Source organism: Gymnodraco acuticeps, unplaced genomic scaffold, assembly GCF_902827175.1.
Source record: "Gymnodraco acuticeps unplaced genomic scaffold, fGymAcu1.1, whole genome shotgun sequence".
NCBI classification, from domain to species: domain Eukaryota; kingdom Metazoa; phylum Chordata; class Actinopteri; order Perciformes; family Bathydraconidae; genus Gymnodraco; species Gymnodraco acuticeps.
Window position 1 is genome coordinate 3284708 of NW_022989985.1, and position 27196 is coordinate 3311903.

General features: G+C 40.7%; 1 protein-coding gene across 1 annotated transcript in view; it reads right to left on the reverse strand.

Moving 5' to 3' along the window:
- rimbp2 (RIMS binding protein 2) overlaps window positions 1-27196 on the reverse strand; it is a 102336-nt gene that overhangs the window by 37718 nt on the left and 37422 nt on the right. The window contains exons 3-4 of the mRNA XM_034212509.1: window positions 10486-10569; window positions 2321-2410 (exon numbers count right to left, since the gene is read on the reverse strand). Of these exons, the coding sequence (XP_034068400.1) occupies window positions 2321-2410; window positions 10486-10569 (174 nt within the window). The remainder of the gene's footprint in view (window positions 1-2320; window positions 2411-10485; window positions 10570-27196) is intronic.

Sequence of the window (27196 nt, forward strand, 5' to 3'; positions counted from 1 at the left end):
ATGAACTGTTGGAATGAATTCGATTGAACCGCTGTTCCTATTTTCGTGGTAGTCACTTTTGATTTCAAGCACTTTGCTGTAAAGAACAATTTGATTTCATGCCACTAAAGCGTTCATAGCATTTAAAACAGACATAAACTGTTGTAACCTGACGTGGGGAATGTCTGGTTTCGGTGATAAGCCTTTAAATATTATAATAATGCAATAGTAACACCATTCACTGACTCCCACGGCTGTAGACCAAAACATTCATACATTATTCAATCTTTATTGTTAACCAAGCACCAAGCATTCAATTGACTGAAACAATTGCACATTAAATTAAAAATATATAGCACTTCAACACGTATGAGGTCTGCGCTGCCATTATGAACAATATACAAAATGTGACTCTTTCTATGTCTACATATTCTCTATAATCCATCTCCCACACAGTTGTATTGTTACTTAAGAGGCAGGATTTTTCAATCAGCTTTTTAAAGGCCCCTAATCGTCAGCAAGATGACTGGTTCCTGCAGCTGTAATGTGGCAAAGCCGCTTCCACAGAGCAGCCATGAATGACTAATGATTCCTTGAGGAGGGCGTTTCAACAAACACCAGCAAAGCAAAACACAAACAGAAAGCAGTGAGTCTGCCTCTGAAGCGCCCGCCTCCTCACAGCAAAAACTATCCGCATGGATAGGAGCGCCTGTCAGAACTAATGTAGACGGATCGAACGACACTATATTGGATTCAGCAGAAACAGGTCAATAGTCTATTATGGATAGAGGGCGGTGCCGCTTGTAGCCCCTCCCACTTAAATCAGAGACGACAGGGATCAGAACACGGGGATGTAAGTGAGGGCTAATATCCGCACCGCCCTGCAAAAAGCGGCTCTCATATCCGTCAGTGTGATAACATTTCAGGCTAGCTGCTCCAGGAGCCGCCCTGGTCCTGATGACACGTCAATACACCAGCATCCCACCCTTCTTCACCCCAACAGCAACTACCTGCCAATCAGCTCCGTTAGGAAAATTGCCTTCCTGTCCATAGAGGGAGGCGTGGTGCTCTTTGTTTGTTGATCTGCTCTAACTTTGTGTTATCAGCTCTGAAGTCTTTTGAGGTCCGGGGTCTAAGAGGAAGGTGATGGTGTTTTAATAGAATAGGAGGCTTGTTGCTTTCATTTATATGCTTAGAATAGGAAAAATCGCTCAATCTATGTAGAATCCTAAGGCGGTTTTGGCTTACAGTGTGACCCAGAAAGCATCAGACATCATCTGATAGAGTCTTAATGTAAAGACCCCAGAGGTCGAGGCCTATGAAGGATTGATACCGAGTGCAGTCATGCCAGCAGCTCTGTGGGGCTTGTGGGCAAAACTGAGAGCATGCTAACATGGTGATGTTTTTCTATGTCAAATGTGTACCCCCTTTGTTTAGCGTCTTAGCATGCTATTGCTAATTAGCACCAAACACGAATTACAGCTAGGGCTGATAGGAGTGTCATTCGTTTCGCAAGTATTTATGGAGAAAAAGTCAACTTTGACCCGATAGTGGCGCTATATGAAACATTAAGGGATAAACAAAGCTACCGCATTTAATCCTCATTGCAATATGAATGCCTTTACCACAATGGTTGGCATCTGTCTAATAGCTGTCACTACAGTACATGTCACTCAAAATCTCTTTGCTGTGCTTAAGGAGTATTTAGGGGATCACAGAAATCATTAGTATCCTCTCCCCTGGGAACCATGAATGTCTGTACCAAAACAAATAGGGCAGGTGCTGAACTGAAGGTGAGCTGAAAACGAAAAACAAATAAATAGCTCATACACTGCAAGGCTCCGATGTTCACACACACACACACCACACACACACACACACACACACACACACACACACACACACACACCACACACACACACACACACACACACACACACAACACACACACACACACCACACACACACAACACACACACACACACACACACACACACAACACACACACACTGCATGTGCAGTTGTGATGGGATAATGATATCTACTCTAGGTGCAATTAAAACTAAAGTCCTGAAGTCTGAATGATTTTGTTTTGTTTTACAAACATACACAAAAACGTATTCAATAGTTTTTTATGTACAGTTGTAGGTATATAGGCAGATATATTTCACTAACGTAAAAACAATCGTCCTCTATCAAGCCATACTGCCAGGATAGTGAAACATGTTTTCCGTCAGATCAAAGGACATATACATGCTAAAAATCATTATGAGTGTAACTGGAGACGCTCCAAGATGTACATCGTCAAACATTTCAAAACCGAGACCTTTTCATCTCTTACCTTCTCATACTCAGATGTCTTGTTGCTACTGTTGAACAAATGGAGGTTCAAGTGTTTGTTCTCATGGAGGAAATCTTGAAGCTCATTCTCCTAGACAAAAGAGGCATAAAGAAAATAAACAGTGTTTAGAAACCAAGAAGTCCCCATTAGATTGGACCAGAGCGCAGCACTCAGACCCAGCATGTTGTTAGCAATAGCCCATGCATAATGTATCTTAGGAGACTGCTCAATGTTCTCTATGTTGTAGAAGCTGCCATTTAAGCCACAGTGAAACGATAATAAGTGTTACAAATGTAATAAAACTTGATTGTATCTTGATGTATTCAACATGCTGGAATAGTTGCAACAGGAAACCATGAAAAGGTTTGTCTTGAAGCTCTTAGTTAGTGGATGAAAATCAAAGAGCTCCCTTTCACCACACTGAGGGTAAAAATAAAATCCCTTCATTGCAGAGGAGTAAAACTGAATTACATTCAATCAACAGTCGTGAGGTGTACTGTGGATGCAATTTGCAATGTCAACTGGAGAGTTCTCTGAGATGTGCAATCCACTGCAGCTACAACAGCATGTAGGCCAAGTGTTGTTCTTGTCGGGAGCTAAGAAACCTACTGGCTCATGCATGATACATTTACTGTAAATACAGTGTTCCTAATGGCTAGTGATGGTGAGCCTGCTCCTTCCCCCTCATGTTTTAGTTATGAGGAATGTTTCAGAGGGAGAATGGATACAGCACAGAGTAAAGATTTAGAAAAGAAATGTATGCAAGGGAACACATGTTAACAGATTAGAAAATGTTGTGGTGATGTTTATAAAACATTTTAAAATGAGCATGTGTTGTTTGCTAAATGCAGACAAAACAATCAGGTGCTTGTCAGGGCTATAAGTATTTCTCACAGAATACATTAGTCACATCACAGGAGAAAATCATAAATGAAATGATGGCTGATTTACATTATCTGCTTCCTTTTTGCCCCGGCCACACGAGGACGAAAACGGTCGTTTGCGTTACTGTTTAGTGTCATATAGACCGTTCGGCCACACGAGGACGACCGCATACGGCACTAAACGACTGCGGAAATGATAACGGGTCCCAAGGTGGATAGAACGGCATACGCAGCGCTCTGGGGGGTCCAACGGCTCTGTGTGTAAGCCCTATACGATCATTTTCTGATAATGATGAGGCAATAGCCCCGCCTCTCCCCACCTCTGCTGCTCACCCCCGCGTCAAAGTAAACTGCACACTGAATTCAGATTATTTATCTTTCTCTCGATATGGACATAAACGCGAGTGAAGTCTAATCTGACAGGACGGAGACACCTCTCAAACTACCTAGTTATAAATATGTTTATTTTTACTGTCGGCCGGGTCACTCATTACTGGATCAGCTGCTGCATGAAACAGACACTGACGCTGTCCGAAGAGAGGGAGGAAAAAGAGAGGCTCCGTGTATTTTTATTATTATATTATATAAAGTCGTTATTCATTTGTTTTAAAGCTCAATAAATAACAAAGAAGACCTTTGACCGGCACTTTTATAATTGTGTCGGAAGGTTTAAACTTAATACACGTTGACTGGCGAAAAAACTCTGCCCGGTTCCCTCGGCCCCCCACCGCGGAGAATAAACAGAAGGGCAACCATGACAACCATGCTTCTTCGCTGCTTTTGTGGAGGAAGTTACAGCGCCACGTACAGGCTCCTGCATATGTACTGCAGCTTCTCCAGCGGTTGGAGCTAAACGGAGCTGTCTCGTGTGGACAGACACTATCCAGTGAATATTGCGTGTGGACGGAAGCTTTTTTGCGATTGCGTTTGCGTTAATCCTATGCGTTTAGCCGTTTTCGTCTTCGTGTGGCCGGGGCCTAAGATCCTGTCACTGGGACACTGGAGTATGACATGAGTCATGGTAAATGTCCTTGTGGAGGCACCTTTGCTTTTGCTACTATGATAAGTCCTAATTTCTGCTGTGGGAAAATATATTTGTGTTAGTAATAAACTCAGCTCTATATGTCGACTGATGATCACTATTACTATATATAAATAGTATAATAAGGGTGGAAAATCACATTCAACACAACACAAAAGGCCATGGTAGAGCCCTGTCACTCTCAAGGTTTCCCTGTGGAAGAAAATACTCTACATTACTTTAAATGGTATCATTTAATGCCTTTAATTTGTGTATAGCACTTTGAATTGCCTTGTGTTGAAAGGGGCTTCCCTTTCCTTGCCTTGCCAAGAAGACTTGAACTAGCAACTGAGAGGTAAACTGGTCAGGAAAATGTTAACTGAAGGTAAAAAAAGAGAGAAGTAGGGTCAGATGCTGCTATATTGTATACTGAATTATAGGGTGTTATAACCAAACATTAGATAGTTATTACAACATTCTGACAATACTTTATGGGAATGTATGACTACAAACAGAATTACAAATGAGTGTTGATCTAAATCAATATTATATAAGTTACTTATACATCAATTATACTGTACTATCAGGGCAGTTACAGATATTATATAAAATACTGGCCTTTGCTCAAACTAAATGTGTAATTAAGAAATATTTAGTGGTTGAAGAAAATTACAGAAATACGTTTTAAATAATGCATCATATCTAGCTATAATGAACATATCCATACAATTTAAAGCATTAATGCCACCACTCACTACTTCTAATAATAATATCAATAATAATGCTCAATTTGTATGTAGACATGAACTGCATAAGCACAAATTCAGTAATCACATATGCACGCCATAGAGGAGAGAACTGTCAAGGACAAGCAGAGATAAGTAAACAACAGCCTGGAGAAAGAACCAAAGTCACACATGAGATCTGCTGCTTTTTTCATTCATTTCATTTCTGTCACGTCCCAAAAAAATTATTGGCATTTCAACCTGCATCAATTGCGTCCAGTCAATTTTAATGCTTCCAGTACAAGCACTAGATTGCATTGGCATTCCTATTCATATCCATCGATCCTTCAATTTGAAAGCTAATGTGGGCTGGCTAAGCCTCCAGGTGTTCATTCTGAAGGACACACAGCAACAGAAAACAATCCAGAGAGCTAACATTACTCTGTATGCACACTGAGAAGAGAACAGTTGACTGAAATACTTGTGAAATTAAAGCTTGTTGTTGATTGAAGCATTTAAATGAGCCGCCATTCTCATATAAAACCTTTTTTTTGGAATTTGGGTGAGACGGCACACATAGTAATGCAAAACCAAATTGTTTTGAACACAGAGAATCAGCTGTTTCTTTGTCCTGTACTGTCGACGTGTTAACGCTTTAAAGAGATCAGTATACGTCATAATCCCTTGGCAGGACACATTTTTATGGAGAGCCTGTGAGCCCAGCGAGGGAGAGAATCCCATGCAGAATAAATTGTGGCCTACATTGAGCTGCCTCCAACATTATTTAGCTGAGGTTTTCTGCTGAGGTGCGATTAACCATTTGAGACTTCCTTTGACTACTAACACAAATGTACAAAGAAAATGTACGCACCCTAGATTCAGTTTGATTAACGAGCTGTAATGCTTTAGAGACTGGGAAATAGTAAAAAAAACAACTCCATCATATGAACAGAAAGTGTAACTGATAAGAAATAGGACGTCATTGACCAACATACATGTGGTTTAGTGGAGTTAACTATAAGTGTTATATATGTTTTAGATGGATGGATATATAATACACCATAATATGTATAGGCCTGGGGTGTGTCTGAGCAGTGCAGAGGCAGTTGTGTGTTTAGCCCAGACATGATCTGACTCAGCCTGTTGTGTTAGAGCTGTGTGTTTAATTTTGACAAGCCTGACAGATGAATCAACTCCGCCATTTAACACCGGAGCAAAGCAAACATTTCATCCACTTACCCCCTGCTCTGTAGACTCAGTGCAAGCAGCATCATTTGCTCTGGTGCAGCATAGACAACCACCATGATCACAAGCGGTGGTAACATGGACAATATTTCTTTAACCAAATTGAAATATTTGTGTTTAGAAATTAACTGTTTACATGGAAGCTGAATTAAGTGATCCCATAACATTTGCCTTTCCATGTATCAAAGCATTTATCAGAATGTAACAATTTGTCTTGCACAATGCGAATCGGCCTACTGTAAAGTGCTTAATCTGCTGTAAATACATCAGAAGAAGAAGTGTTTTTTTTGTTTATTGGGACAATTCAATTCATTCATTGCTTATTGATGGAGTATAGAAGAATAAGAAGTGGATCTGCCTGTTAATAGATAGATTAATACAACTTTCAAGATGGACCCACATTGTGTCCTGGGAGCAATATTTGCTTTCTTGCAGTTCTTTCTAATTAAGCAGCAATCTCAGCAGCACACACTTCTCCTGCAGTCTTTAAACAGGGGAGAGTGCCCTGGACTCCACCGGCGCAGCTGGAGCCGGAGATGATCTTTATAATTATGCACAGGATTTGTGTCTAAAAACATAGCCACAAATCTTGAAAATTGTTGTCATTAATCGGACTATATTAAGTATGGTAAGGCTACAGCACAGGAAACACACTTTTAACAGTAGCAAACACATATAAAATGCATTGTTATAGCGATTGTATACTGTCTGTTTGTAAAATTGAATTTTGTGGGTCGAAAACCTTAACTTATACAAGTGTGGAAATGTGAAGATGCCAACAATGTGATTCAACTGTTTCCGGATGCACAGCCGAACTGTATTGACTCCCGCTTGCATTGTGTAATGTAAAAGTACATACTGCATTTCCCTTACACTGGACTTGTGGTCCTCTGTATATCCTTTAAGCTTAAGTGCCCCTTAAGCACTGTCCTCCATGGTGTACACATCAATAAAACGACTCAAACATCCAGTTCAAGGCCATTTCGAAGAGTTGCAGCACATTGACAGCGTGCAATCTGATTTAACCGCACTGTGCAAAAAGCAAAACTAAAAAAACATGTAGAAAAAGGAGACATCTTGAAATTGATTTCTGACATTTGTGTTTTGCATGCCATGTGTCCAAGTACTAAGAGCTGCCAATCTCGCCTTTGACAGAAGGTGTTGTTGCTTACCACAGCTCCTCATGAAAGTTAAGCCGACAATGATGGAAAGCATTTCCACGGTTACTGATCTCAACTTGAGAGCACAGCTCCACAGTCCAGACTGAGGACCTGTTGATTCTGCCTGCTGACTGCCTCAGTGGTAATCTTCGATTAGTACCGATACAAATTTGAGCTACGCTGGCATAGCAGATGCTTGTCACCATGGTAACAGGCATATAATGCTAGGAGAGCAAACTCCTCTGATGGTCTGTAAATATATACCAAACACACAGGAAGGTGGAAGTGCCAGATGGCTATGCCAGTGTTTACCGTCACTCACACACTCAGTGTACACTTGACGTATTCATTCTCAATGAGGAGACATTTAATTAATAGCTAGAAGTTTAAAAGCTTGGCGAGAAAATTACCTTATATATATTCCTGAATATGCTTTCGTTGTTAACCTAATATACTATTAAAATCCACCATCAGAGCTGTCGCTAACATCTGAACCTAATTCTGTACGTGCACGCTTAAGTATTACCTGAGAAGGAGAACAACTGAGGAGAGACTGAGAGGTGAGCCAGTTAGACCCAAACAGGGAGTGACATTGCTGTCAACCCGCCATCCCCTCACAACAGTGTACGTTGGTCTAGTCTGTGTTTGCGTCTCTGTTCTGGAAGCTCAGTGCAGGAGGAGACAGAGCTGTGCTGCAGTCTGTGGAGACCAGCCTGCCATTTCTGCACGCCATTTGGGGACACGTTGTCCTTTGGGAAGCTTACCCCGGACTCAGCAGGCTGACAATGGGCAAGGAGGGAAGTGCTGCTGTGGGCAGGGAACGTTAGAGGAGGGCAACTACGAAAGAAAGTCCTAATGGAGTGTTTATTTAGGGCAGAGAGCCACACACAGACAGCTCATCTTAAGAAGAGGGCTTGGGGGCATGAGGGAATGAATTCAAATGGTCTAGGACCAAACAGTGCCATTTAAATTACTGTTGAATCTCTCCAGCTCCTGCCTTTCAGAGGAAAAAACTCACTCCAGGCCATCTGTACTACTCTTTGCCTGCTTCTGCTCCTACAGGTTACACACATGTACTTTATAAGCTGACTTCAACATTCATGAAGCAGCTTTTATAACAGTTACACAACTCCCTGTATTGTTTTTTCTTTTTCTCCAAACTCCCCAAACCACAGAGTGTAGGCTGACAAATGTCTACACTTACATATTCACTAAAACTGGAGTGAATTTAACTGAAATGTAACTCAGCATTTTGCTGCAGAGCCCATTGGGAGCCCACTTTGAGAACAACTGCTGGAAAATCATAGCAGTGAGATGTCACTTTCTCTCAGAATAAACTCTAACAATAGCTAGCTCTTCATTTCAATAGAACATAATATGAAGTGATTAGTTATTCTACTTAGTGGGGCTCCTGTTACTATAATTGTAAAACCCCTCAGACGAGAACCATCCTATAAACTTTATTTGTGCTCCTGTGATATATAGCTCTGATATGTTCTTGCTGTGAGGCACTGATATAGCCGGAGAGATCCTTCTTATTTAAGGAAACCCACTACAATAAATACAACATAGCAAGGTACAAGATTGCCACGGCTGGTTAACGGTAACTTTAGTGTTTAGTTAGCCTTGCTTTAACTGCAAATCCTCTTTAGCACCACATACAAATACTAAAAAAAGTTGAATAAACACAGTTGTCTGTAACCTAGATAATTTCAGGCAATCCAAACTCTTCTGTACACAACGTCAACTGCCAGTCTTAAGCCCTTTACTCCGTCAATCAGCTTCCTGTCTTCTGATAAAGGAATGGAACTCATTGCCAAACTACCTTACTGAAATAGAGTCCAGAGCCTCTTTCAAGAAGCGATTGAAGGACCATCTACTAATGACCATGTACCGTTGTGAGCTGTGAACCCTAATTGAATTTGATCGCATATTTTGTACTGGTGGGTGTCTTGTGCACTCATCCTTGGCTGAGATTGATATTGAAAGTGGATGAGATTGTTGATGATGTTGGAGATTGTTGATGATATTGGTGATGTTGTTAATGTTGTTAATGATGTCAGGACTTATGTCCTTGCTGTATTATTGTTGTATTGTTTTAAGTGTCGGACCCCAGGAAGAGTAGCTTTTGTCAAGAGCAAAAGCTACTGGGGATCCTTAATAAACATAAAACATAAACATGATTCTTCTTCATTGTCGTAGTAGTGTATTACTATATGGGACTTTATTGCATAAACAATACATGGAATCCACTGATCAAATCATTACTCTACAGCAGAACTGGAGGTCAACAACTCCACAAGGGGCCTACTGTAAAGCTTATTTCCCTTTTCTATTGTGCACATATTTGCTCAAATATTTGCTAAATCAACAAACTTGATATCACAACCAGTCAGTTGGCTGAATGATCTTAGCAATAGTCAAGTCAGTTCAAAAGTTTAGTAAGCTAATATGTCAAGATGAGATGAGACATGCAAAAGAAGCCTGTCCTCTTATTTCAGCTAGTTCTCGCCACCTTATGTTTTTTTTTTCGTTCTCTTTTGTCCTCAGTGAAGGCCACTCCAGCTGACAGAATGACATTTCTGGGGCACTGTGAGAAAACGTCCTGCAAAGGGCATCAAACGCCATACAAAAAACACAAGACATGTGTTACATATCTCTGACCTTAAACAGTGGTGACTTGAAAACACACATAGTGATGTGTATTGTTGCAGCAGGGTTGTAAAGAGCCCCATGAGCTAATGGGTGCACAAATGCAAGAAACGAATAGCCACAGCATGAGGATCATTTTATACATCATATAGTGCTATACGCTGAATATCTTCTGTGTTTGTGCATGATAACACACACTGCAAAACTTACTGCTAAAGTGTATCTCTCATGGTCAAATGCATTTTCCCATGCTAAAAAAACCCAACCCACAGATACTGCAACTAGCCGTTCACTGCTCCCATTTTTCCAATTCCAGTCCTGGCCGCCTGAGAAACAAGCTATCATTACAGGACCCCGCCACTCATTTGCTATGGGGACGTTTGTTGTGTGATAATAGCGGGCAAGGCTCTCAGGTACAAATCAATGTTAGCCTCCGTCCTATTGCTCAGAGGCCAGCGTATATTTTTGGAGCACTTACCAAAGTCTGGCATGTTTGATTCTTTTTCTTCACCTCCGCCTCAAGTGCTTCACACTCCTTCCTTCTGGTGCCGATCTCAGTCTCCTGGGAAGGGAGAAAAAAGCAGGACAGCTACTAAAGTTTGTCAGGAACAGAAGCTTCCTAAGAGAACTCAGTGGAACTAGGCAGGGAAATAGGGAGCAGGAACATTTCATTATTCAGCAGTGTTTAGGTGTGTGAGTGTATGTGTGTGCGTTCCTGTGTATACTGTATGTAGGTGTATGTGCAACAGAGACACAAAGAGATTATCTGGGATTATCCGATTGATCTAACAAAATGTTTTGTTGCCGGAAAAAAAAGTAGGAGGTTGGAATGATGATGATGCTGAGGATGCAAAATAGGGTGTACTCTAAGAATAATGTGATAAAAAGGATAAAACACAAGTTCAAAGTTGTTGTAAATGAATAAGGTTCTGTTTTCTGTATTTTGGTTGATTAAAAACTTACGAAATATTTTCGTTTTTCCAGAATACATCACTTATTTGTCACAGTAGAATAAGCACAGGTGTAACTAATAACCTTAACGATGGCTCTGTTAGATTTAAGGGTCCCAGTAGGCAGGCCCCTAATTAATGTTATTAATTACAGCTGTGCTTTTTCGGCACGTGTGCTAGGTATATCTTATTTCTTTTCATTTCAAATCTGTTCTTTGCTTCCCTTGCACACCATCACAAAATATGGCATGATCATGTTTTTCGCCTGTCTTCCAGAGGATTTTTTTTTAGAATATATATTTTGTTTGTTTGAATAAATGAGTCTGGAACTGGACATTAACATTAAAGGTGAGGTAGGTAATTAACTTCAGAAACACTTTTTGTTATATTCCATTTAATGCTCTTAACATCCCGATGGCAATGAATACATGAAATGCTTTGACAATAAATACATTAAAAAAATGCATCTGTGGAAGCCGTGGCGCTGTCTGCCAGCCTTCCATCTGTGCACAAACTTATCTTGTGCCCTCATTGGTCATGTGCGCGTTTGTGTGTGTTGGAGGAGGGTATTTTCAAATTCTAGCGCACTCGAGCTGGTTTCTACATTCTTACCTACCCTACCTTTAATGACATGATCAAAATTCAACTTTTGCCAAATGCAGAGGTTATAAAAGTGTATTTCTTTGAAAAATGTATATTCTGTTTTCAAATAAATAAAAATAAATAAACTGAAACTAAATGATTTATAAATATTTGTACAGATCCTGTGGATTGCATTATTTCAGTCTGTATTCATAAAAGGTTCAACAAGTATCGATCTAACTGTCAAGTTCTGTCTTTATTGTATTTTGTCTTATCTTTTTCTGTCTTTTGTTTCATGTTTTATTTTGAAAGGTCTTCACCTCCTGTCTTGCCTGTTTCTGTCTGCGTTGTGTCTTGTCTTTAGATCTGTCTGTGGTTCCCTGTCGTTAGTTTCCCTGGTGTGTCTTATTACCCGATTGTGTTTTCTCCTCCCTCCTCACCTGTGTCTTGTTTGTATAATTAGTCTTGTCTAGTCTAGTCTGTCTTTGTCGGTTCGTCTTGTGTAATGACTTGGTCTACGGTGAGTGTTCTGTTCAGTATTTGTTAATAGTTTAGCCTTGAAATAAAGGAGTTATTTTTGTCACTTTAATCTGCATTTGGGTCCTGCTTCCTGCACACACCGTAACACTAACTCAATATTCCATCATGATGTTTTTAAATGCCTGACATGTCTCCATAATGCAGCCTTTTAACTGAGCTGACAGCTGAGTTTTCTTCACAATGTGCGATTAGAGCCAATAAATGACTTAAGTCTGCAACAATTTCCACAGAGAACCATTTGTTTAGTCTGTCAGCAATATTTAGAGAGTTCATCCACACAGGCTCCTCAGTAGGAAGACAGCTAGACGTGGGATTTCCTCATCAAAGCTGCCTGTGAGTTCTGCCTTATTGTGGCAATGCCACATATTTTTGTCACTCCACTTTAATCAGGAGGTGAATTCTTTATGGTATTCAACAATGAAGGATATGCCTATCTGAATAGAGAACAGACACCTTCTTTATGGGCATGTCTTCAATGCATAGCCAACTATTGCACTGCTCTTATAGTACAAAGTACACAAAAGTGTTACATCACCAACCAGATCCTGTTTATCAGCGGACTGAGCGCTCCATCAGTGTACGAAGAACAGCCTTGCTATGGATGGGAGTGAAAGTGCAGCTGGATGTTCTAAGATTAGCGTATAGAATTAAACAGGATTTTATCTGTGTCAGTGTGAGCTACGAGTGTGCACAAACACACGCGCGCACACACACCCTCATGGCACCACGTGTCTCTGAGAAAGTCTAAAATAAGCACCAGCGGAGCCACCAGGAGCCCACAGCACACAATATATGCTGCATGTTGGAATGCATGAATGTACACTTCATCACAGAAACAATCACAGCTCGGTTTAACTTTGAATATATATTGGAATCCATTCAAGTGGAAGACTTCAGCCGGTTCCCCTCTTGACCCGAGTGCCGACAATATCCAATAGGACAGTTTGCAATCAGGCCAGTGAGCAGGACAAACGGAAGGAAATTGAACAAGCTTTGACCTTTTTGAGATCTGTAACCTTGTGGTGTTTCACCCCAGGCAGCTGACAGTGGTATGATTACATCTTTAAAGCCTTATCTGTTGTATCTGTTCCACCAGTGATCCTGCTCAACTGCATGTATGTGTTAGCTCGCTTTCTAGTATTTGTATCCTGCTGCGTTAAAAACACTCAGATGGAAAGAAAATTGTGAAAAAAACTGTCCTGTCATGACATAACAGATGTCATGATTAAATACCCAATTAAGATTTCAGATACATATCTATTGTGGTTTTAGAATTAAAATAATGTGTAGTGGTCTTTTCAAATGTTTGTTCTTAGGGTAGTTAGGGTAAGAGTTTGCATTAAGTATGATGTGACGAAAAGGGAGCTGAGCCAGAAGGCAAAGCTCTCGGTCTTCCGGGCCATTTTCGTTCCTACCCTCACCTATGGTCATGAAGGATGGGTCATGACCGAAAGAACGAGATCGCGGATACAAGCGGCCGAGATGGGTTTTCTCCGCAGGGTGGCTGGTGTCTCCCTTAGGGATAAGGTGAGAAGTTCGGTCATCAGGGAGGGACTCGGAGTTGAGCCGCTCCTCCTTCGCGTCGAAAGGAGCCAGTTGAGGTGGTTCGGGCACCTAGTTAGGATGCCACCTGGGCGCCTCCCTAGGGAGGTGTTCCAGGCACGTCCAGCTGGGAAGAGACCAAGGGGTAGACCTAGGACCAGGTGGAGGGATTATATCTCTTCGCTGGCCTGGGAGCGCCTTGGGATCCCCCAGTCAGAGCTGGTTGATGTCGCCAGGGAAAAGAAAGTTTGGGGCTCTCTGCTGGAACTGCTACCCCCGCGACCCGACCACGGATAAGCGGGAGAAGATGGATGGATGGATGATGTGAATACATTTAGGTTTAAACTGCAATAATGTGGTGTCCTTAACTTCTTGGGAAAACTGTTCAACCAATAGTTGCAGCAGTAGACAATCACAGTGTGGTCATTATCTGTCCTAAAAAATGGCTGATGTTTCAGATCATTCTTCATACTTAAGAGATGATTCATTTACTTTTTCAGGTGGGGGAGTTTGTAACTGCAGTTTCTATAGAATCCTTAATTCCTGAAACCCCACAGTTCTGGCGAACTAAAAGTCAACAAAACAACATGCAAAGACGATTGACGCAATACAAATGATGAGAAGATTTAAAAAAAAAAAGAAGAGGAATAGAAAAGTTCCAAAAACATTTCTTATCGACATTGACTAATGATTTCCTTTGAGTGAATCACAGAGCCTCCGCAGACAGCTTGCCATCTCCCATGTGGGCTGGTATCTAATGTGTGCAGTCCTTAGAACCAGACGGCTACAACACACAATATATTTTTTACTCGCAGACTTGCAGACACACACAAATACACAGCTCTCAGGCTCGTTGAAGCCTATTTGTTTGGAGCACATTTGCCAATGTTCAATTAAAAATCCCTCTGATAAAAGATTCAAATGGCTGCCATTGTGAGTAATGAGCTCCTGTATAAGTGAAGAGGCGTTTACTGCACAGCAGATGAAGACAGATGAGAAAGACCATCCCCTTAGGCTGGATCTAGCATTCGTGGCAATAATGCAAATGCATGCACAGCCATCTTTACCTCCATGTATATCGTTTGCTACTGTATACGCAGCAGGAATTTCACTCTGTCATTAAGAACAGGACATTGTTAGAAATCAATTTATTTACAGCTTAGTTTAAGGTGACTGTGTAGTGTGGTTTAAGTTCATAGCCAGATTCAGACTGATCAAGTAGTAACGTCATCTGAAGATATTCGATGATTATTCAAGGAGCCAATCGACACAAAAACAACAACACAGTTTTGATAATTGATTAATAATCATTTAGCAAGCAATGATACCAACATTTTTGGGGGTTTTAAGCTATAACATATGAGGATGTGCTGAGTTTGTATATAATTAAAAAGTGAATTTAAGAGACTTTTAGGATGTTGGATGATTTTGGGCTTTGGAAACATCCATACACCTTTTTTTATTTCTTGAAATTCTATTGAATAAAGCCAAATCAATAATTCAACACATTTACCAATAATACAAAATAATCATTACATGCAGCCCTACACATTTCTGTCTGAAAAGATATGGTTAACATGATTAACATTGCCAATGTCGACATTAGCATTGTTACTGTGTCATGTTAGCATGCTCACGTTAGCATTTAGCTTACAGCAACACATTCCTTAGTATAGTCCCACTCTTGTTAATATTGGATCTGTTTTTCACTAAATCACTGATGATACATTTGACAGGACCATAATACACAATTATTCATTAAAAAAAAAAAACATAAAATTAAATAATAACATGTACTTTACCACACTTTTTTTTTTAAAATATCACAAAACACATCTAAAAATATGACCATTTGTTGTATATGGCTTTACTATGCACCAATCAAACTATGGAAGTTTTGCAAAAGTAATCAGTTGAAAACAGCCAAGGCTCAGCTGTGATCCCTGAACGCAGCCTGTGCTGCCTCAGCACCATGGAGATTTCCCTGGGACCACAGCCACACATTGGGCATTCACAACAGCTGCATTTTAGTATTCAACTAACCCTAAAAAGCAGTTAATAAGGTCTCAAATACAACCAGTAAAGCTTCACTAATGTAGGTTCCCCCCTGGTAGAAGGTAAAATACCAGAATCCTCTGTTGGCTCTGATTGGCTAAACCCCAGCAGGCAGGAGATACTGTTTGACAACGTAGAAAATGATAAAAATCAATCTATGTTCAACAACCAGAGTTATGATGTTTGGTTAGTTCTGAAAATGATTTTAGTTGAGTTTAGGGCATGTTTCTGACATCTCTGAAGCCTTAGCAGCCGGCACTGAGCAATGACAAAGTCACGCATGCGGCATGACAACAACTACCCCGAATGCACCATGCTAAAACTACAGATGATCAATTAGTCTATACTAGGATGTACATTGTCGACTAGTGGTTTTGATTGTCGACTATTGTGTGAAACCCGTAACAGCATGCGGTGTATATTAGTTTTGCTGATGCTGATTCTCGTCAGTACGGTCAATGCAAATCAACATCTTGACAAAATGAACACGTACTACAGTTTCATTTCTTCAATGACTAATTGACACAGAAATTCTCAGCGTTCGGTCTTCTGATCTTTTGCAGTTGGGGAGAGCTCTTTGTATAATCTCTCTCTCTCGTGCGCTCTCTCCGCTCTCTCCTCCTCGTAGCATCTCTCTCTCTCTCTCTCTCTATCTCTCTCTCTCTCTCTCTCTCTCTCTCTCTCTCTCTCTCTCTCTCTCTCTCTCTCTCATATATATATGAATATGCATGATGCGTAATAATCCTGCCTATGGCTAAGCAAGAAAACTGCTAAAGTTTTCTACCAGGGGTCGATTCTTTACGAACAGCAGCTATCTGATGGAGATCTCAAATAAAGACAGACATGCACAGGAGTAATACTCGCTCTAGGATGAGCTTTGAAGCAGCCCATGTTATTTTTGCAAAATTGTTTAAGTTAACTTTGCAATTAATTAGATCACTGAATACTAATCCTCTCAGAAATATACGGGTACACAGTGTGCTACAACTCAGCTGAGCTACTTTATAATCAAACTGAAGGCAACCCTGTAGAAGAAGCACTAGACATTGTAGTGCTCAAATATACAGTACATCAGCTCTAACAGTGGCACATACCGCACCTTTACCACTAATTTGTTGCCTCTCAAAATGTCAGTGGTACTTCGTAAGATATATATTTTTTCCTGAGCTTCTTTTCTTGTTTGTTTCCTTTCTCTAGCCTAGCTGCAGCCAAAGGAAAGGCCATTAAGGAGACTGGAGGAAAAGGCATCTAACAAGAGTGTTGTCAGGGTCTTTAAGAGAGGATTCCCTTCTATTACTCAACACCCAAGCACAAGTTTCACTTAGCATCATGTAGTATATGACTATTCTGCTCAAACTGCTGCCCGCACACACAGTACTCTAGTGCAGCACAGCAAGCACTTGTGATTTCAAATAATTTGAAATGGCAGAGTAAGTTACATAACCCCCTACAGCTTAAGTCTGTGTGCGCAGGCACAGATGCTTGCACTCCACTAATACTGTACTCGCCTGCCGCCTGCAAGTGTGTATCTGTGTGTGTGTATATGTGTGCATGTATGTGTGTGTGTGTGTGCATGCACAGCAACATGCAGACAGTCTACTGAATGAAAGATTTCCGGAAAAAAACAAGTAACTCCCAGAGGTCAGCGAGTACATTCCTCCACACAAACACACACAGAAACAGACATGACATGAGCAGCAGAGAGGAAAGGGTTAAGACTTAGGTGAGGGGGAAAAGATTGATAGTGAATGAACGTACCATCATGAGGGAGAGATACGTAAAAGCAGTGAGGCCTAGATTCAAATGAAAAAGAAGGGAGAATGGGCAAAATGAGAAATGGGATGGAGGCAGGATTTACCGTCTAAGCTCCTCAGCTCTGCAGCATTTTATTCCGGGTATAAGACCTCAGCGAGGCCTCCTCTATCAGGCATATTAAACATCATGCAGCAGTGGCAAATGGGGTAGCCTAGTCTGGATCCCTCTTCCTCTCCGCCTTTCTCTCTCTCTCTTTACTCACTCTGTCTCCCCACCGGGTTCCACGAGCATTGGCGTGCTGCAGAATCACAAATGAAGCTGCCACTATCACCAGGGTCTGACCTCTCTGAGCCACCCAAAGCTACACTACCTGCCTGCTGATGTCTTACGAGTCCAACACACTACTACTGAAGAGCACAACGGGCGGAGAGAGAGAGAAGTAGGGGGAATACTGCTGGCACGGCCTCTTTAATAAAAGCAGTGATGAAAGGAGACTGACAGTAGCAGAACAAAAAGGATAAACCGGGATCCAAGAGGAAATGTAAGGCTGTTGGAATATGAAGCTAATTTGAAAGAGAGGCTCAGTGTGTGAGAGAGGCTCCGGAGAGAGCACTGTAAATCTGATAATCCCACTGCATAAACACAAAGATGTCAGATGATACTTTTACCTTAATGGAAACTAAACAATGACTCATGCAGCCACAACAGACTCCTACAGAGATAAAGGAGGGGGGGGGGAACGTTGTGATATATTTTCATTTCCCTATGACAACGCTGAATTTAATAATGCTCTGTTATAAAGAGACACTTCTGTACGATGAGAGAATAAACAGGTTTTATTTTCCTGTTTTGGCAGCTGAATCCATTTCGCTGACTAAAGGTCCTCAGAGATCTTCTGATGATTACTGCTGCAACCAAGCAAATGCTGGAAGTCCACTGCTGCTGCCCACTCAGACACAGAGGCTTACTCATCCCCAGCTGGATTCACTGGCCAGGCTGCTGCAGACTGTCATTCGGTTCACATGGTAACCTTCATCTCTCAGGGCAGCGCAGTAAACGCCTTGTAACAAAAGACGGTTCTCGTAAACATACACAACCTCCGCAGCTTTTATTGTGACTGATGTCTGGAGAAAAATCAACCACACAATGAAAACACACATGTCAACTTTGGGGATTGACTCCCTGCACCACAAAGCTGGGGCGTTGGCTTGTTTTTCTGTATTATAACATTTCATTAGAGATTGCAGAACACATAGCTTGATAATAGTGAAGAGATCTATAGAGCTTTAGAGAATAACAGCTTACTTAGTGACTCACATAGATACACACACACACACACACACACACACACACACACACACACACACACACACACACACACACGCTGAAAACCAGGAACAAAACATGCCAGGAGGGCATCCGAGCATCTATTTTTCAGTCTCTCTAGGAATTTTTGATAAAGGGAGGAATTATTGCAAATTCAACGAATACCCTGAATATTTGCAGGAGCTTCAAAGGGTGCAAAAAGAGGTGAAAATGAAAGAATAAGTGCTGTTTCTTTCCCCCGTAATTTCCGTTTTCCCATATGAAACTATCAAACTAATATTTATTCCTAAAAAACAAATACAAAAATAGAACAAATGCTTAACCCAAGGTGCTTTTTCAGACACAGCGTACTCCCAGGCTGGGTATCACTCCAAAACAAGTGCTACCAAAAAACATAAATTGTTTTCTTTCTTACAAAAATAGGCTGCAAATTGCATCCCAATTTGTCTGAACAGTCCTTGCAAAATCAATCACTTTTTGCCAGAAACACAATAAGCACTATGATATCCTGTTGTGAAATATATTTCAAAACATAAACAACCCAGCAAGCACTTCACAGAAATGAATGCTGTGCTGAACAAAATAATTTGCAATCCCTATTTTCACAAACAAAAACATGAGACGTAGTTCCCATAGATACAGTGGGGCAAAAAAGTATTTAGTCAGCCACCAATTGTGAAAGTTCTCCCACTTAAAAAGATGAGAGAGGCCTGTAATTTTCATCCTAGGTACACTTCAACTATGAGAGACAGAATGGGGGGAAAGAATCCAGGAAATCACATTGTAGGATTTTTAATGAATTAATTGGTAAATTCCTCGGTAAAATAAGTTTTGGTCACCTACAAACAAACAAGATCTCTGGCTCTCACAGACCTGTAACTTCTTCTTTAAGAGCCTCCTCTGTCCTCCACTTGTTGACTGTATTAATGGCACCTCTTTGAACTCGTTATCAGTATAAAAGACACCTGTCCACAACCTCAAACAGTCACACTCCAAATTCCACTATGGCCAAGACCAAAGAGCTGTCAAAGGACACCAGAAACACAATTGTAGACCTGCACCAGGCTGGGAAGACTGAATCTGCAATAGGTAAGCAGCTTGGTGTGAAGAAATAAACTGTGGGAGCAATTATTAGAAAATGGAAGACATACAAGACCACTGATAATCTCCCTCGATCTGGGGCTCCACGCAAGATCTCACCCCGTGGGGTTAAAATGATCACAAGAACGGTGAGCAAAAATCCCAGAACCACACGGGGGGACCTAGTCAATGACCTGCAGAGAGCTGGGACCAAAGTAACAAAGGCTACCATCAGTAACACACTACGTCGCCAGGGACTCAAATCCTGCAGTGCCAGACGTGTCCCCCTGCTTAAGCCAGTACATGTCCAGGCCCGTCTGAAGTTTGCTAGAGAGCATTTAGATGATCCAGAAGAGGATTGGGAGAATGTCATATGGTCAGATGAAACCAAAATAGAACTTTTTGGTAAAAACTCAACTAGACGTGTTTGGAGGAGAAAGAATGCTGAGTTGCATCCAAAGAACACCATACCTACTGTGAAACATGGGGGTGGAAACATCATGCTTTGGGGCTGTTTTTCTGCAAAGGGACCAGGACGACTGATCCGTGTAAAGGAAAGAATGAATGGGGCCATGTATCGTGAGATTTTGAGTGACAACCTCCTTCCATCAGCAAGGGCATTGAAGATGAAACGTGGCTGGGTCTTTCAGCATGACAATGATCCCAAACACACCGCCCGGGCAATGAAGGAGTGGCTTCGTAAGAAGCATTTCAAGGTCCTGGAGTGGCCTAGCCAGTTTCCAGATCTCAACCCCATAGAAAATCTTTGGAGGGAGTTGAAAGTCTGTGTTGCCCAGCGACAGCCCAAAACATCACTGCTCTAGAGGAGATCTGCATGGAGGAATGGGCCAAAATACTAGCAACAGTGTGTGAAAACCTTGTGAAGACTTACAGAAAACGTTTGACCTCTGTCAACTTTTGTTATTGACCAAATACTTATTTTCCACCATAATTTGCAAATAAATTCTTTAAAAATCAGACAATGTGATTTTCTGGATTTTTTTTTCTCATTCTGTCTCTCATAGTTGAGATATACCTAGGATGAAAATTACAGGCCTCTCTCATCTTTTTAAGTGGGAGAACTTGCACAATTGGTGGCTGACTAAATACTTTTTGAGTGTAAATACACAACATTCAAAGAGCAGAGTTTCACGGCTCAGTCTCATTAGAGTGGCCAGGAGTCGTGCAGGTAGAAGAGCCACTGAGATGATGGACTGCTCTCTGAGTGTTCAACCCTCAGGAGGCTGTGTCAACATTGGGAACGGAGCAGGGCAGTAAACACAGGAGAACAAATGAACCGAGAATCAAGACCCACTAATACGATGCAACTGTACACACATGAAATCAAGTTACATGTGGGGCGCAGCAGTGACAGTAAAGGCCTCTTTTTATTATTTTAAGCAGCTTGATGGCCACAGATACAGGCAAATAAATTGTATCTTGGGCATCAAAGCTCTTCTGTAAATGTGAACATGAATAGATATGTGCTCCCTTTTATGGTCTGTAGTTCTAATATATAATAAGATTTGTTGTTAGTTAAAATGTCAATACAAAATAAAACATGTTTTAGTATCTGTAGGTAAGTATGCTTACAGTTGCACACTGTAAAAAACACTATATCTAATATATTTCAAATATGTAATAAATAATATCTAGATAGAATGTTCAAAGCTCTCTAAATCACATTTCTCTAAAATAAATGATTGGGCAAAACATTTATTATTAATATCCCAATTTGAATGTCTAGTGGCACTCAATACAAAAATATAAGACATAAATAAAGCAGTTAATACATTAGATTAGGGGGGACTAAATACACCCTAATATGATGTGGCCACATGTGTCGAACTGCAATATTTTGCATTGTTCCCTGCAAGAATTTAAACTAAAATGTGCTGCCGTCTAACTCGATATGCAGCTTTAATTACATAATATTTCATTTAAAACACACAGAACTCAGTTTAAATGACTGAACAGTAGACAGATAATAACCAGAAATACCAGCCACAGGCTTGTCTTTGTGAGAAAATATTGGTGAATATAAGTAAAAGGAGCAGCCATCTTCCCTTTATGCCGTCTACTTTGCCAGAATGACTCATTCCTCGTCTACGGGGAGCTGTGCTCTCACATCTGCGCTCACATCAGTCAGAAGCCAACAGAGGAAAAGAATCTCTCAAACCTGCCATGATCAAATTAATTCACATCGAACCAGGCTGCCTGCTTGTCTGCACACTTGGGCCCCAACCAGATAAGCTGATTATAACACAAAAAATTACATGCTGTCCTATTTGTTCTGATCCAGTGTTATCCCAATGTCTCTGGTAATGCAAAATCACTGACCTATGAAATGTCAAAGGTAGACTAAGACGGATAATTATGAGGTATATGCAGTGATCCTTCACATCCAAACTGGGGCAGCCTTTGAAGGCGTCTCAGCTGTGAGAATTATATCCAATATTTCATCTACACTGGTAAATTATAAGATTAATTAAGAGTCAAAATGGCACAGGGTCTGCCTCTTTCACCCACTGGATTACAACATGTGCTCTACGGCAGGGGTGTCAAACTCAAGGCCCGGGGGCCAAATCTGGCCCGTGACTTCATTTTATGTGGCCCACAAGAGCTTGCAAAGAATATAATATGTTTATTATACGGTTACATGCCGATTTACAGAAGCACGTTGCCCATAAACTACATGTCCCACAATGCATCTCAAATGTGACTTTTTTCTCAGAATTTGACTTTTTTTCTTCAAAATATTCCTTTTTTTCTCAGAATCTGACTTTTTTTTCAATTTATTTTTTATTTTTCTAAATGTCACCTTTTTTTGATTTTGGCTTTTTCCCCAGAATTTGGCTTTTCTTTTCAAATCATTTTGTGACATTCTCACTGAAGAGACTTAGAGACCTAGACTTCTGCTTTCAGACGTAGTTAATTATGAAGTTATTACCCTATCCGATAATCATCCAATGCAGGGGCAATAATGTAATATAATACATTATTTTATATATATTAAATATTTATATATATATTTTTATATAGTCTTATATATAAAACTGGCCCTTTGAGTGCAACCATGATGCTAATGTGGCCCGAGATGAAATTGAGTTTGACACCCCTGCTCTACGGTATCAGACAGCAAAAGCACCTCTGTTTTAATGCTGATGTGATTTTTATGAATCATAGCACTAATGCAGTGGACTCCCATACACAGTCTTCACCAACCAGCAGGATTCTGATGGTGGTGCGTCCCCTTTTCTTGCCCAGATAAAAGATAAATTCAAATATGATAAACTTTTTCCAAACTCGCTAACTCTTCACTAATTTAGCCGTCTTCCTGCCCCGCACAGTGAGCTCGGGCTGTCAGCAGCTGAGGTGGCTCGTCTCCCGCTTTGATCTTCGGCCAGAGCCACAGACATATGCTGCTCCATCCTGCAGGGAGGAGCAGTACTGGATGCAGGCAACAGCTCTCCATTGCCTTTCCATTCATTAGCTACATTTCAACAGCTGGTGAGCAATTAGTTGGCTCTCCACACTGCAAAACCAATATAATGAGAACACCTTAACTTAACATTCTTTGTAGAATGGGGTAAGGCAAGGCAAGGCAAGTTTATTTATATAGCACTTTTCAACACAAGGCAATTCAAAGTGCTTTACAAAAAATGAAAGACATTAAGAAAATGGCATTTAAAATCAGTCATTATAAAGAAAAGCTAATAAAATAAACATTAAAAGAAAAAATACATGGATAAAAGTTACAGTGCAGTCTAAGATATGAATAGTTCAATTAAAAGCAGCGACAAAAAGAAAAGTCTTCAGCCTGGATTTAAAAGTAGTCAGAGTTGCAGCGGACCTGCAGGTTTCTGGGAGTTTGTTCCAGATATTTGGAGCATAATAACTAAACGCTGCTTCTCCATGTTTAGTTCTGACTCTGGGGACAGAAAGCTGACCAGTCCCTGAAGACCTGAGAGATCTGGATGGTTCATCATTTAGCAGGAGGTCAGAAATATATTTTGGGCCTAAACCATTCAGTGCTTTATAAACCAGCAGCAGTATTTTGAAATCTATTCTTTGACACACAGGAAGCCAGTGTAAAGACTTCAGAACAGGAGTGATGTGATCCACTTTCTTAGTGTTAGTGAGGACTCGAGCAGCAGCGTTCTGAATTAGCTGCAGCTTCCTAATAGATTTTTTAGTGAGACCTGTGAAGACACCATTACAGTAGTCGAGTCTACTGAAGATAAAAGCATGGACAAGTTTTTCCAAATCCTGCTGTGACATTAGTCTTTTAATCCTAGATATATTCTTTAGGTGATAGTAGGCTGATTTAGTAACTGTTTTAATGTGACTGTTGAAACTCAGGTCAGAGTCCATGACTACACCTAGATTTCTGGCTTTATCTGTTGTTTTGAACATTGCAGACTGAAGCTCAGCGCTAACTTTTATACGTTCTGACTTGGCTCCAAAAACCATTACCTCAGTTTTATCTTTGTTTAATTGGAGAAAGTTCTGACACATCCAGTCATTGATTTGTTCAATGCACTTACTCAGTGTTTGAATTGGAGCATAGTCTCCTGGTGAAATTGTTACATAAATTTGTGTGTCATCTGCATAGCTATGGTAACTTATTTTGTTGTTCTTCATTATCTGAGCCAGTGGTAGCATGTAGATGTTAAAGAGAAGAGGCCCCAAGATGGAGCCTTGAGGAACCCCACATGTAATATTTGTCAACTCAGATGTGTATTTACCTATAGAAACAAAGTTGTTTCTGTCCTTTAAGTAGGATTCAAACCAATTTAGAACTGTTTCCGAAAGTCCCACCCAGTTTTCCAGTCGGTCTAGTAATATGCTGTGGTCAACAGTGTCAAACGCAGCACTGAGATCTAATAATACTAACACTGAAGTTCTGCCACTGTCTGTGTTTAAGTGATGTCATTAAAGACCTTTACAAGAGCAGTCTCAGTGCTGTGGTTTGGACGAAAGCCTGACTGGAACACATCAAAACAGTTATTTAAATGCAAGAAATTACTCAACTGTTGAAAAACAACTTTTTCAATGATTTTACCTAGAAATGGGAGGTTTGATATGGGCCTGTAATTGTTCATTACTGAAGCATCTAGATTATTCTTTTTTAAGAGCGGTTTAATGACTGCAGTTTTCAGGGCCTGTGGAAAAATACCTGAGTGAAGAGATTTGTTTACTATATGAAGTAGATCTGAGGCCATGCAAGGCAAAACATCTTTGAAAAATCCTGTTGGAATAATATCAAGGCAGCAGGAGGAGGATTTCAGAAGTTGTATAATGTCCTCTAGGTTTTTATCATTAATCTGCTGGAATTGTGTCATGGTGTTTGAATTGATGTTAAGTGGACAGTGGACACAGAGACAACACATTTGCTGTTCCTGATGCAGAGGCACTGACTGACTGCTTGTCTGATTTTCTGAATTTTGTCAGTGAAGAAGGAGGCAAAATCATTGCACGCCCTGGTGGATAGAAATTCAGAGGCTACTGACACTGGGGGGTTAGTTAGTCTGTCGACGGTAGCAAACAAGGCATGTGCGTTGTTTTTGTTTTTGGTAATGATGTCAGAGAAGAACGATTGTCGTGCGTTTTTCAATTCCAAATTATAAAGGCCAAGTCTCTCTTTATAGATTTCAAAGTGAACCTGGAGATTTGTTTTTCGCCACCTGCGTTCAGCTTTTCGACATTCTCTTTTTTCTGTTTTCACGGTCATGGCCTTTCTCCATGGAGATATTTTCTTGCCAGACACTTCCTTTACCTTAGTTGGAGCAATGGCATCTATAACATTTTTAACTTTTGAATTAAAATGATCTACTAGCTCATTTACTGAGATGTTAGCAGGGGCAAGTGTGGAAGAAAAATTCTGAGTAAACATTTCCCTAGTATTTTCAGTTAAATATCGCTTTGTGGTTACCTCTTTTTGAACATTTGTGTGAACGGAAATAGAGTTCTCAAAGAAAACACAGGAATGGTCAGAGTGCAACATCAGTCACCACAACCTTAGAGATATTCACACCCTTTGAGATAATTAAGTCCAGAATGTGCCCCTTATTGTGCGTGGGCTCCGTCACATGCTGAGTCAGTCCATAGCTATCAAGAACACAAAACAGTTATTTTGCCCCTCTGTCCTGGGGGTTGTCAACATGGATGTTAAAATCACCAACAATGACTAGACGGTCAAAGTCAATACACACGATAGTTCAGTAAAGTCATCAAAAAAGCTTGCACAGTATTTGGGTGTTCTATAGATATTTAGGAACAGAGCTCGAGAGGAGCATTTCAGCTGAAGGGCCACATATTCAAAATAATCAAAGTTCCCATAAGATGTCTTCCTGCATTGAATGGAATCATTGAACAGAATAGCAACTCCACCCCCTTTCTTATGCATTCTTTCCTGACTCATAAAACTAAAGTTGGGAGGGGTTGATTCGATAAGAACAGCTGCACTGTTATTTTGTTCAATCCAAGTTTCTGTTAAAAACATAAAATCGAGATTGTGCTCAGTGATAAAATCATTGATTAAAAATGTTTTTCCTGCCAAAGACCTGACATTTAATAAAGCTAGTTTAAGTTTGTTAAACACACTATCAGTCAGGTTTTTTGTAACAAGCTGTGGCTGACATGGAATCACTGCTAAATTAGATAAACTCACACAAACGTTTGAGCGCTTCCTGTATCTAAGATGATTCACCGCTCTTAATCTATTACCTATCAACACAGATATCGGCAAAGCTACTGGCAGGCAGGGCCCCGGCATGTCCTGGAAAGAGTTGAGAGTGCCATACGCCCTTGAGCCTGGACCCAGCACATATCAGTAGAAACTTCATGTTGGCAAAATAACGTTTTTTCACAATACTGCTGTAAACAGATTTGTTTGTTTACATTTAATCCAGGCAAAGACTAAGCAGATCCTTGTTTTTTATGACCTGAACCTCAGCAGCAGGCTTAGACATCCCTGCCTCAGTCCAATCTTCAAAGCTTGCCAAGAGCTGCTGTCAGCCTGGCCCCGCAGAAGTGTCCGTTAATGGGTGTTTAATGCCGGAGAAAGAGAAAAATGGAGAGTAAGGTGGTACGTGGTCTGGATCATCTGCTTGTAAACGTGCGAGTTAGAAAGGCTGCCTGTCTGTGAATTGATTATTATGAGGTGTCAGACTTGGTTTTTGGCCTCAGTTAAACCAGACAGAGTCTGATGTGAGGAGTTTTCACATTAGGTTGTGGGTGAAGAGATTCTGTGTCCAGCAATGGGAGACAGGTGGTGCCCACGAGGAGATAAAGAGTGAGGCTCTCACCCCACAGGAGTCTGGCACAATCGCAGCAGAAACAGACGCCTTTAAATCC